The sequence below is a fragment of the Calonectris borealis genome, chromosome 8 (assembly GCF_964195595.1).
Source record: "Calonectris borealis chromosome 8, bCalBor7.hap1.2, whole genome shotgun sequence".
NCBI lineage: Eukaryota > Metazoa > Chordata > Aves > Procellariiformes > Procellariidae > Calonectris > Calonectris borealis.
Genome location: NC_134319.1, coordinates 12,517,121 through 12,530,715, shown reverse-complemented (window position 1 = coordinate 12,530,715; position 13,595 = coordinate 12,517,121). Strand labels below are relative to the sequence as shown.

Genomic DNA, 13,595 nt, shown 5'->3' with positions numbered 1-13,595 from the left:
CTATTTGAACACAATTCTGCTTTTTCCTCCGTGCTACTAGTCTTAAAGGCAAGATGTAACAGAAACTTTAAAAAAAGGGGAAAGTTTATAAAAACCAAAGGAGATCAGGAGATCAGGGATATTACTCAATTCTTAGAGTATGCAGCATGAGGTCATATACAAAATGTGCCATGGACTTTTCTTGGATTTTTTTAACTGCATCCTTTGAATCTGGTTTTATAAACTCAGCATTTAGTTTCTTTATTTACTTATTTAAAACAAACAAAAACTTTCTAGCTTGAAAACTTCTGATTCTTTTGTCCACAAGGATCCCAACACTTCTTTAGGAGTTGATAAAAGGTTATAAATTGAGAAGGTCCAGGCAGGGTTGTTTTGATTCTGTGAACTATAAGAGATGGTACAATGATATAGTCCTTTCTGATAGAGAAGTCACTTATAGCTGTATTTCTTAAGATGTTTATGTATTTAGCACTGCTAAGACTAATCTGAAATTCCTTCTTCTGCCTAGTGATCCAATTCCTAGTATGTCAAAGACCAGGAATGGAATTTAGTAAGGAAGTAGGATCCTCGTGCCTTTTTTGTGGATGGAAACCTCTTCAGTGTGTGTGCGAAGACGACATTTCACAAAGGGTGAATGGCATTGCCAGTGGTCTTCAGCTGTCAGTGCCCCTCTGCCTAGCGTGCATTTACCAAAGGCAGTAACATTGACTTCGTATTGTGTCTTCATTCAGGGCTGTGGAGGTGGGTCATGGGTTTTGGTGGAATGTCTTTAAAACTTTGCTTTCCTGGGCCAATTTAATGTAACCTAATCTTCTTCAGCTGGTGTTCTTGAGTAGTCCAAATAAATAAATAAAAGTATGTGTTGATTATCTTTGTTATTAAGAAATTAATTTCATAAGAAGCCACAATTCTTTGTGGAGAAGCAGAACAAGACTTTTTTTTTAGCGTGCATCATATCTTTTTTAGAAAGAGGGATTTGGGCCATCTCTCCTCGTATTTGGTCATACAACCTCCTTGAGGAATTTGCTTACATACTGAAGTAACATTTGAAAATATTTACATCTATTTAGCTGGCTATAGTGTGATAGATGCATTTCCTGTCTCTTTCAGTGTAAGCATTCTGTTTTTCCTCTTCTTTCTATCTCCTCATTCCTGTCTTTTGTTTGTTTAGTTTTTCCTCAGCTGGAACTAGAAAAATAGCAAATATCACATGATCAGACCGTGTAATTCTTTGAACCAAAGTTTGGAAACTTCTAACAGAGCTGTAATCAGAGTTCCTTAAACTTCTGTCTCAGTGTTTCCTTACCCACGCTGCACTCCTGTTGAACGTGAAGCTCCAGCCACGTACCAAGAGAGGGTTCATCAGCTCATCTTGTTTCCATAGTGTCTTGCACTCAAGGAGATTCCACCTGTCAAAATGACGTGATGATCATAACTCTACTTATAAAGTCAGATGTTCATTTTTTCAGTCCCTTGCTGTTACTGGTGTATGGGAATTGGCTGCTATATAGGTGAAGGCTGCTGCTGTTGTTAATGACCTCTGTTGTTGTTAATGACTTCTCTTCCTCTGGCTGGATAGCAGTCACTGAAGGACAGTAAAAGAGCTGCATCACCAGAGCTGCTAAAGGTGTCCTCCCATGCCGTTAAGTGAACTGGTAGTATTTGCTGTGAGGCTGACAGTCTGTAATGAAGCGGAGAGTTGATGGGGCACTTACTTTCTCATCCATCTCTTTAATAGAAGTCCCTGACAGCTGGGAAGGGAGGGCTGGCTTATGGTTTTGTTTCAGGGGTTTTCCCCCTCAAATGGGATTTGTTGCTTTACAAGCTTATGAGATATTATGAAAAAACATACTGAGACTGGAAGCTGACTATTTATTAGACTATAAGTGATGTATAAAACAAATACCATTCACAGATCTGTGACCCTTTGATACTAATTAAAATATAAACAAATGTACACCCTAGCCACTCTGGTTGTGTCTTCATTAGTATCTTGTTTGGAGCAGTCTTGCAATTTTGAAGCAAATCCCATAATTGTTTCTTACCGTATGCTGATTGAGTTCACAAACTGGTTTTGAAATGTAGCCATGGGCTCATTTGGCGGAAACTAAACCGAAAGCTTTATTCCAGGAGTCTACGAAATGCAACAATATTTAATTGGGGACATAAGATTCCAAACTAAAACTTGGCCTTTTGGCCAACATTGAGCCATGTATGTATGTGATGGATACATCTGGCCCAGGGAATCTGACTGGAGTTCTATCTAAAATGAAATGCCCTGAATCATAGAATCATAGAATAGGTTGGGTTGGAAGGGACCTTTAAAGGTCATCTAGTCCAAACGCCCTGCAATACGCAGAGACATCTTCAACTAGATCAGGTTGCTCAGAGCCCTGCCCAGCCTGACCTTGAATGTTTCCAGGGATGGGGAATCTCATGTGGTGTAGATATGGGGTCTCAGCATTAACTGCTTTGATTTAGTGATCTGCCCTTTTTTGATCTGCCAAATTACTTGCTAAAATTATTTCATCATTACTTCACTATGTTTTACATGCCTTTCATTTCATGTTCTCATCACATCTCCTATTCATTCTTCAGGTATCATGACACAGTCTTTGTAGAGCTGCTGTATAGGTGTAAGACTCAGGTTATTTTGGACCAAAGAGAAAGAAACCCCAAAGAACTCCTTTTCCTTATTTCAGAAATCTATCAGCATATATATTTTGTGTGCAAGAGTAACAGCAAGAGAAATCAATCCTCAAATAAGATGATCTCAAGCAGATGAAGTTTTTCAGTTTTTACAATCTACAATGTAATTCCATGTGGAAGACAAAGAGGCAAAATCTGTCTCTTAAAGTAGATTTTGTAATACTCAATTAGTGAGCTTATTTGCAGATTTTTTTTTTACTAGTCCAAACACTGAGTTTGTATTAGTAATTTCTTTTTTTAAAATGGATTTAGATTCCAGTCCTATGAGGATGACATGCTGTCCCTGATCAAGACATGATGAAGGAATTAACCATGGTGACGTTTTCATATTTGAGATTAAAAGAAGACACACATCTGCCAAATGCAAGCAGAAGGAAAAATCTTGTTACTTTTTCTAAATCCTCTGAAAGCAGCTGGATTTTTAACTTATCCAAATTGTGAAGTTTTGTTAAGATTGATATCCACATAAAAGTGTAGAGAAGCACAGAAAATCTTAAGAACTCAGGATGTGTGCTAGTCTCATAGGAGAAAAGTCAGAAAAAAAAGCAAGAGTGCATTTTCTTTTTAGTGGAATAAACTGATTACTTCCCTTTAACTTCACTCTCATGCAGGCACTTGTTTAAAAACTGCAGATGTTTACAGTTACTGACTATGAATTGTTTCCCTCATTTATTCTGGATAAATTTATTATCTTACTGGGTTTTTCCTGCACAAAATCTGAGCAAAATTTAAGGGTTCGCAGTGTCATCTAATTATATCCTTTCTGCTGTCTCCACTAGCTCTTTAACTATCTCAACCCAACTGATGCTTTCACTTGAACTAGGAGCATGAGAATCAGGAGCTAGAATAATGTGCTCGGACCTGGAAGATGTAAAGGACATTTACACCTTTGTGCCACAACAGTCATAATAACCCTGGCTGGCTTACTGCAACAGCTTTCTGTGTGATCAGGGTAGCCTTAGATTCCAGGCACAGTAATGGAGCTAGTGAGGTGGAGCTGTTTACTAGTAAAGCACTAAGAAAGTAATATTGTTTGGTTTGGTGCATAGTTCTTGACCCATCTGTTGTAAGCAGCATTCAGAATTATAAAACAAGAATCAAATATAAGCTCTTGAATGCTGTGCACCATGTTTTGGTAATTTATCAGGCGGCCTTTGCAGAGTGTACTTTCAGTAATAGTGCTTCTTCCATTTGGAACTAAGAAACATAATCAAAGAAGTAGCAATATATGCAGCAGTGTAATAAGTACACTGTCATCAGATATGAAAGAGATGCTTATTCATACACTTCAGTTATGTACACATTTATGTTACAGAACTGCGTACCTACTAACAGCAGTGATTTTACAAAGCTGGATTTGTTTGAAAAATCTATAGTTCTCTATGGGATGCTTTGTGCAGGATGTTTTGCAGTCCGATTTATGGAAGAGCAATCTCTGCAAGATCTGTGAATCTTGCAGAAAAAAAAAAAAACAAAGCAAATTTAGATATCTAAAGTTATGTTAGCTTGGATAGCTTCATGTGGTAGCAGAATGGCTGTATCCAGCCTTACTCTAAATGTTTTGCTTTGAGTTATACCTAATGTAGGCTTATCGTTATGAGCGTGCTGGCAATGACAGCGTGTAACGTGTAAACTGAAGAAATTGGACAAATAAAATGTGTCCCTAGATGGATTTAAAATGTAGAGTGCCCAGTTCTAGTTTTCTGTAGCCTGCTGGCTCAATATGTGGCTAGAAGAAAGGAGATGAGCAAATGTTGAATGATACGAGATGGCAGCTACAATTGGCTTATGAGCATTGTTCTGCCTCTGGCACTCTGGATCATGAACTTCATCACATCCAAGAAATGTTAACAGCTCAGCCCCTCGGGCTTTAGCAGCTCTGAGTATCTTTGTGGGTTTTGTAATTGACAGCTCCACCATCAGTATGCGGCTCTGACTGGCATTCTGTGCGACTAAAATGCATGAGGGTTTCAGCCTCTTTTGCAGAAACACCATGATGGGCATCTGAGTGACATTTTAATTTGATAATGAAAGCGCCATTAAATCAGAAAAGAGAAAAATGCGTGTGTTTGTGGCACAAGATATTTTGTGTGACCACTGAGGTCATTTGAGAAAGGCTTGCTGTTGAAATAGTTATACGAGTTTGCCAGCAATGACTCACTACCGTGGTGGCTGCAGACAAATTCCAGTTGCTTTCCACTTGTTTTTGAAGATTTTGGTATTAGGGGTTTCTGTATGTTGCTTGAATGGTAAAAATCCAGCAACGCTTAAATTTACTTGATAAAGATTTCCCACACCTCTTCATGTGTGAAATGCTGCAACAAGCTGTGATCTGTACACCCTTTTGACTGTGTCAGAAGGGGATATATTTTAGCACCATTAAGACCATGTTTTATCAGCAACAGGCCTTTCCTTCCTGTGCCTATTTCTAAAGGGATCCTGACTGGACTCAGAACACAAATGATTCAGTGCAAGTCTTCAGGATTCAAACTTCTAGATGCTCATGTCTTAGATGTTTTCTCATCTCTCTCGTTTAGAGATACGTATTATAGTATCACCTATGGAAACCAAACTTGTGGATTTGGGTTGTGCTAGACAATGTTACACCTGTATCTGTCTCTCCATATCTATATAATATATTTAGAGAAATCTAAACTTTGCTGTAAATAATTGACAGTGTAAATAGTCAAATATATTGTTCTGCCATCCTATAGACGAGGAATTGTGATGGTAAAATATTATGTTTTGACCAAAACTATGCAGGCAATCTGTGGCAGAATTAGAATCGGGTCCATGTTCTTAAGCTTTTTCTGGTGCTATTCATCTGCAAAGGTCTTAAGAAATTAAATACTTATAGTGACTTTTTATTTTCTCCAGTTTATTTCCTCTTCCAGCTGTTGAAGGTTTAGATTTTTATTCAGCAGAAATAAATTTTATTCTTTAAGTACTGTAGATTTAAGAGGTTTTGTACTGTATGAGGCTAATGGTAAAATTAACTGTCCATGTATTGATCACCCAGTTGGAACTGGCTAGTGATCTCTTGGGAAGTGACCCCAGGACCAGTACAAGAAGGAGAGTTACTACCAGTTCAGCGTGGAGTTACTGTCATTCAGATACATAATTTTGCCAGCCAGGGTTCTGTTTGTACCACTGCTCACAATCCCTCCAGGACCTTGTCTTCAGCTCAGGGGTCCGCTCCCTTGAAACTCTCTGAATCCATGCTCATTACATTTAGCAGTAGTTTGCTAATTAAGTGATACTGGTGATGTACATGTTGGTGATGCGTGGAAAAGAAAGCATGGTTGTGATAATAATGGGCTCTTCAAAATTATTTTTGTGGACCTACTCTGCGGATCTGTACTGTCATCTTCATTTGACTCCTACTGTTGACCTGTAGGAAAAAACCTTTCATTACTTGCCTACTGCTAACAAAATGGTGTGGCAGATACAGTATTATCTATTATCTTTGCAGTAGTTAGCACTTGTAACTTCCACTGAATGTTGAGCATGTAACTATAAATGCTCACTTTTTTTGGAAGTAATATTAATAATTCTCATCCTGTGACTGACTTTAAGGTATCTAATGTTACCTTGAAAGCACAAGTGAGTTAACCCTTGTAATGTTTTCATGAAATGGATGAATGTAAAAATTTTGCAGGTGGTGGATAGGGACACAAATAGAATTCAGTGTTTTTCCCAGGTCACTCAGTAGATCTATGGTAAAAGTGTACACTGGACTTAAATATCTTTTCTTGAGTTGCTAATCTTGTTTCTGTACAAAAAACTAAACGGAAAAACCCCAATATTCTGAATTTGGCCCCGAAATCTCTAGGCAAGCTGAATTACGACACACGTCAACAGAACAGCAGCAATGTCATCTGTTCCAAATACTGAAAGCATGCATCCCTTGATGATAGTCTGTCAGAACTGCTTGGCAGTTTGTTTCAAATGCTTGAAAGGTATCTTCTAAACAATACTTTTCTATAATTTTAACTTTGGCTATTTTTCTGAAGTATGATCAAAGCAAAGTGCTGTTTATGTTTTCTTCCTTTTGTAAGGTTGAAGTCTAAAATGATATATTTTTCTCCCATGAGCTTTACCTTCCTAAGTATGAAAATCTTTCAGCAAAACTAGTGGTTTAGTGGTATTTCAGATATCTTTAATCCTATCCTTTGTTTGTTGTTCTTCTGTGATGCGATATTGCAACAAATAAATGCCCGTCTGTGTTTGCTATTATTCCTCACAGCTGTTTTTCAGAAAAGCGATAAGTAAAAAAATAACTTGGATGATTGCAAAAGCCAGTTCATAGCCAGGAGAGTCCTGACTCTCTACTTACTTTTTCACAGGCCTCCAGAATTGGCATCAAAGTATGCAAATTTCTCTGAGGGAGCGTGCAAGCCTGGTTATGCATCAGCGCTCATGACTGTCATCTTCCCAAAGTAAGTAATGACTTTACTGGGGTTTTTTTCCCCTTCTTCCCCTGATGACTTCTCATCCTTCAAGGTGGGTGATCTGCAGAGATTGTCTTGAAAAGTGTCATTATTCTGTCACTTGATTGGTTCAAGGGGAGACTGGTGTTGAAATTCTGGGCTATTTGAGTGGTCAGTGGCAATGGCTTAATTGATTTCAGTTTGACTAGGGGCTTCCTCAAACAGTAGAGAGGTCTGTGTGTTGAATAATAAAACAATTATATTGTCAGTGCATGATACAGATGTGTGGTCAAGCTCACTGCTGGTACCAGATGATGCAATCCTTAGGAAGCTTCGGTCATGAAGTGACAGATTAAGTTATCTGGAGTAGTAAAGTGTGGTCTTTTTTTTTAACTTGGGAGAACACGGTAAAGCACCCCTGAGGTGCCTGAAGGCTTTGCAATAGTGTTTTCCAAAGAATCTAAGACATGTTATTAACAAGTTGTGCATCTTACTGTGTTGAGAAGTTACTGTAGCTGAAGTGTCACTAGTTTATTCAGAATTTGTTTCCCTCTGAAGGGGTGGAAAGTTGCAGTACTGTTTGATAGCTTTCAGAAATGAGGAATGTAATTATAACAGATCAACTGAAACTTACCTTTGAATTTGGCTTATGGCTTTCTCTAATGCACCATGTGGCTTCTGCATTTCAAGGAGTTTGTAGAACTGCTGGAAGACAGTTCAGAAGACAGATTGGCAAGAACATTATACTGTTAGGGCTCAAGGATCTCTGTTGCGTTCATGAAATGGAAAATTTGACCAAATGGTCATTTGACCTTTGTACAAGGTTCTAATACATGTGGAAGAGATCCTCTAGTGCAGTGACTTCTTTGGCAAAAGATATATTTTATTTCTTTTGAGGAGGGAATTTCCATGACTTGCACATACAGAGGTTAGGTTGGGTGACCATGGCCTTCAGGCCAAGCCTGAAACTGATGGTATCTTCTTTCTTTGTTTTTATTGGCAAACATGGTATCTGCAACCTCTAAAAATTAAAAATAAAAATCTGACATTGCCTTGTAACCAGCAGATACTACAGCCAGGCCTTAAAAACAAAACAGTAAGTGTTGAGACCATGTTCTCCATCGCCAGTGTAAAACAAACAATTATCAGTATTATCTTCTGTGTGAATTTTGGAACTCTGGTTAGAATATAAATAAATACCAGAACTGAATGTAGATATATTATCATCCTCTTTTAAGAACTTTCTGAGTGCTTTTAAATCTGTGTTTGTGTACATATTAAATGTAAATAGTATAGAAGAGGAATATAAGGTAATTAACTGTGGTAAGATATCTGAAGCTAAAGCTTTCCTTTCTTTATACAGCTGAAACCTAACTGCCCTTTCCAAGGCATGGCTGTTGTTACATATTGGTTCTGCAGAGATAAATTATATACACTGAAGAAGGAAGACTGTTTAGTACAGTTATTAAGGCCAGAAAAATACCATTAATGGTCCTTTATCCTGATTTGTTTCATGACACAGGACATGATGTTTCTTTCCATTAAATTCATCACGGATCACAGGCTAGCTAGCTTGTTTTAAAGATTTTAATTGCTGGAGAATCTGGTAATAATGTGCTACATTATTCCTATGGATAAACTCATAATTGCAAAAATATTAATCTTATTTTAATTTTAAATTAAATTCTAAATTTTATTTTAATTTTAAATTTATTTAAGACTTTGGCTTCAAAAAGGAGGTTTTTTGCCTGCTAGAATCCAAAGTGTTATTTATTCTCTCCCTCAGTAGCTATTTACAGATCGCTGTTCAGTCACTTTCTCCCAGTAGTTAATTGCATTGAACTAATACCATGCAAAGAGGTAGTAACTTGTCTCTAGTCTAACTAGGTGGTGGTTGTCTTGTTCATACATTGAAAAATCATATTGATAGTTCTAAAGACAGCATCTCAGTGGGGATTTATGTTGACTTGCTTCTCTAACATGATCCCGAAACCTTACTAAGGTTGACGTTTTTTTCCAGGATGTCCTTTAATTCTTTATTAATTGAATTCAGTGTCGGACATTTAATTATTTTACCTAGGATTGGTGTAAGGATGGCTGACCAGTAGTTCTGCAAAGAATTCCATGCTACACTTAAGATTCCTTCTCTTCTGAAACTTCTCTCGTACTTCAAGAACTATACAAAGTTCATATTACAAAGCCAGGTATCATAATTTAATGTATTTAGAACTCTTAAAGCCAAATTAGCTTGCCCGTTGATTTAAGAATTTGAGCTGCATGATTTCTTTTATTCTAGCTTTTGTTTTCAGTTGCTCATATCATTAGGAAAACATCATCTCTGCGGCTGACATTTTTCAGGCTTGGTCTTCGCCATAAAATGTGTGTTTTTGTTGAGTGTTTTTATTATTTGGATAAAGTTGGTTTGGCTGTTTTCAAGCATGAATAAAATGAATAAATGTTTTCCCATTCTAAAGGTTCCTGACTTTTTAGTGCAATTTTTAATGTAAATAGGCAAAATATGATGGAAATAGTTGAGATAGAATAAATATTTTTCAGAGGATGTAACTCTTCTTGGTAAGTGCTTCTTTAATGGTAAAAATGTGAGTTCAGACTTTACCAAGCATAAGTAAGTGCTAGATGGATTAAAGAGCCATGCCCTGAGAAATCTCAAAATGTGTTTGCTGGTAAGGAAAGACTAAATCTGATTGGTGTTTTTTTTTTTTAATGAGGTCCTCAGTTGATCAGTTCTCATTCTAGCAATGCTAGGTGCCTTCATCAATAATCCTAGCTGAAAAAAATCCTAGGTTAAGTGTGCAGATGATATGCTTATTGGAGAGTACTAAATAAAGGATTGGTTACTTTTAGAGAACAATCTGGATTGCTGATTTAAATGGCCACAGTCCAACAAAATACATGTTAGTACATCCAATATGAAATAAGACATCTGGGGAGAACAAATGCAGATTATACCTTCAAGATAGAAAACCTCTGTCTTGGAAACAGACATAGAGAAAGCTTCATATAATCTCAACAAAATATCATAGCTGAAATGCTATTTCAGGTTCATATGTACACACTAAGTTGAGAAATTTTGTGAGTAGCACTGATTTAAAATTAAAAATCCAAACCCCCCAAAAACCCCCCAAGACTTCTAGAATACTGTGTCCAGTTTTGATGGTGAAAGTCCGAGAAGGGAGGGGAAATAAGAGATTGAAGGAAAGCCACAAAAATGAATAAGGACTGGCTTAAACAGTAAAGTAAACAAGGCTCCTAGAAATAAGTCATCTTTCTGAAGCGGGAGTTGTATCCAAATGAGGAGACTAGGAAAGAGCATTAACTTTGGCAAGTTAAATATAAACCATAATGAGGTAGGCCAAAAAAATGTTGAGGAACAGCTTTATAAAGGCATAAAAAAAAATAAAGCTTTTTGTCTAACTGTCAAAAGCAGAAAGTCTGCCAGAGATCCCGATGGGCTGACTGATGATCATAGTATTACATGTGAGCTAAGGGAAGGTAAAGCCGCAGCAGAGAAGTTATTTGCATTGCTATTCACTGCAGAACAGTTCTCATGTGGAGCCTTCCTTTCTGGGGGACAGGCTGGGGGAAGCTGACAGAAGGTTGGCGTTTTGGAGCAAATCGGCACAATGAATTGCTAGGAAAAGTTCTCACTTTGTGAAGAACTCGGTGGTGAAGTTGCTGAGTTACACACGGTTGTGTATAATCATTGTTTAAATTGGCCTTAGAATGGAAGAATGAAAAGCAGTAAACGTGTCAGGTTTTTCAAGAGGGGCCCATGGAGCGTTTGGGAAACAGGAAACTAATCGTGACCCTGGTTTCTGTATTGGGCACCTCGGTAGAAACTATAAAAAAAGAATAGAATTAGTGTTCGTTCACAGGAATAAAGGCGATGATAGAGAGGAGTCAAGTTGTCTTCTGCAGTAGGAAGTCCTGCCCTGTAAATCTGCTCATGTTGTTTGAATGACTGGATGAGCATTTGATAAAAGTGATTTAGCTAATACAATATGTCTGGATTTCTTTAAAACAAAACAAAACAAAAAAACCCAGCAAACACTGCTTCAAAGACTTCTGGGAAATTAAACTGGTGTAATCCTGTAGTGGTTAGGTAGTGACTAGGTAAAGATTGGAAACTGTATGGAAAAAAAAAAGACGACTGGACAATATAGGGACATTACCCCTGGAGTCCTCTGGAGAACGTGTGCTGGGATCTCTGCTGTTCCAAGAGGTCATAAGCTATCTGGAACGGAGGATGAATAATAAAGTGCTGACATGTTTTTCCAGGCAGCAAGACCAAAAGCTGACTTTTGTATATGGAACTTCCACTTTCCCCCAGTGAGGAGTGTCAGAGGGGTCTCACAGCGCTAAGTGATGGGGCAATGAAACAGCAGGCAAATTCAGTGTTTGCTGAGAAGATTGATCTGACAGCGTATACCTAATGATGGACTTGGTTATGCCTTGTAAATCGGGAAAGAGATCTTGGAATTACTGTGGATGGTTCTGTGACTTATTGGCCAGCGATGGTTAAAAGACCATGGATATATTAAGAGATAAATGCAGAAACCTCAAGAATATGTTATGACACTGTATAAGTACCCCTTGTGCCTCTATCTTCAATAAGATAATTCTAATTCTCTTCATCTTTTTCTCTTCAACATCTAATTCTCTTCAACTAATTTTGAAACGGGTCTAGAAGAATTAGATATATATAGTGGAAATAAAGACTAAACAAATCATGGAGCTATTTCCATGCTTAGAAAGATTGAATAGACTTAAACTTGTAGAGCAAGCAGAGGGTATTCACAAGTATGTGTAACATAGTGAATGGCATGGAGAAGATGTTCAGGTGATTGCTTCTCTCAATACAAGATTCAGTGGTATTAAATGTAAATATTGTGCACCAAATTTAACATAAACAAAGGAAAGTGCTATTTCATGCTATTTCCAGTTACATTTTTCTGAGAATGAGTTCCACAGTGGGCAAAAGATTAAAAAAAAAAAAAAGATTGACAGTCAGGTTCTATTGACCATAAGGACTCAGAAACAGGCATGGAAATCTCTAAGTTACAGGAGGCTGGAACCTAAATGGATGTTGAGGGCAGAGCGTAGCTTTAAATATTCCCTGTTTCTTAGGCTTTTTACTGAAATATTGACCAATGGACACAGACATCAAGTATTGGGCAAAATGGTCGTTTGGTCTAATCCATTGTGCCCATGCCTGTGTTTTTGTTTTGTTTGGTTGTGGGTTTTTTAATTATTATGCCTTAAAGGCATAGCTGCAGAAAAACATGCTGTAATCTGAATCATGGCAGTGACTCCCCACCAAGAGAAACGGATGCATGATCTCAGTACTGCATCTCTGTGTAGGAGCTGGCTAGCTGGGCTGCATCTGCTGCTCACTGTAAATGAAGGAGTTACCTAATTTTTCACTTTCCAGGGCAATACGATTCTGCCTCTTGCAAATCTCCAACAGTAGATAATGACTCAAAGTGCCTGAAGTAAGGTTACTGGTTTCGGAATGATACAAAGAAAATGACAAGTGTCTTTCGTAAAATGGCATCAGTAGGTCAGTGAATTAGACTACTATGTTCAGTGAATTAGACTATTTTTAGTAGGTCTGAGGTCACCTACAAGTCTGGAGCTAATGCTTTGACCTTTTTGTAGAAGGCACTAACTTGTGTTTGCAGTGGTAACACTGCAGTCTCCTGCATGTCTGGCCTTACTGTGGAAACGATGCTGCCTGTGTACAGTTCTCTTTCTTTTTCTATGCCCTATTCTTTACCAAATGAGAAAGGAGACTTCTGCCCACAGTTTGCGGCTGACATGCCAGCCTGGGACAGTTCAGCTACTGACAATTTTCCAACCACAAGCTCTTGTAAGTTGGCAGCTAATACTAGAAATTAGAGGAGGCGGTAAATAGAGAGGGAATGGCTGCAGCCTGCAGACTTGTGAATCTGTGTTTGGTAAGAGAACATGGGAAAGAAGTATTCAAAGAAAGATAAAGAGTATCTGAAAGGATTTCAGAATAAGGGGGAAAGTGGAAGTTCCATATACAACAAATCTATAGGTGTTGTGACAAAAATAGTGAATTTAACATTTGTGATTCAGATACATAAGACTATTTTTAGCACCAAGGATATGATCATAAACATCTCTTTCTAGTTAATTGGTGCTAAGAAATAGTCTTTTATGAATCACAAACGTCTTTAAGTCAGTTCAGAACCAAAATCAGTTTGGTTTGTTTCATTATTCTGGTGCAAACTTTCTTCATTTTTTTTGCTTATTTTTCAATACTGCAGCCTGCTCTCCACTCCGAGGAAAAACAGCTCTCCTGTAAACTCTTCTGGGTTTATATTGTTTATATTTCCATACTGAATTGTTTCTTTGTACATAAAGTTCAAAATTTTTTAAGCTTTCATATCAGCAGAGAATGCATGACAC

The 13,595-nt window shown here is 37.6% G+C and overlaps 1 protein-coding gene across 3 annotated transcripts in view; it reads left to right on the top strand.

Moving 5' to 3' along the window:
• ST3GAL3 (ST3 beta-galactoside alpha-2,3-sialyltransferase 3) overlaps positions 1-13,595 on the top strand; it is a 187,123-nt gene that overhangs the window by 61,463 nt on the left and 112,065 nt on the right. For all 3 annotated transcript variants that reach the window (XM_075155987.1, XM_075155986.1, XM_075155988.1), the window contains one exon: positions 7,056-7,148. In XM_075155987.1, the coding sequence (XP_075012088.1) occupies positions 7,056-7,148 (93 nt within the window). The remainder of the gene's footprint in view (positions 1-7,055; positions 7,149-13,595) is intronic.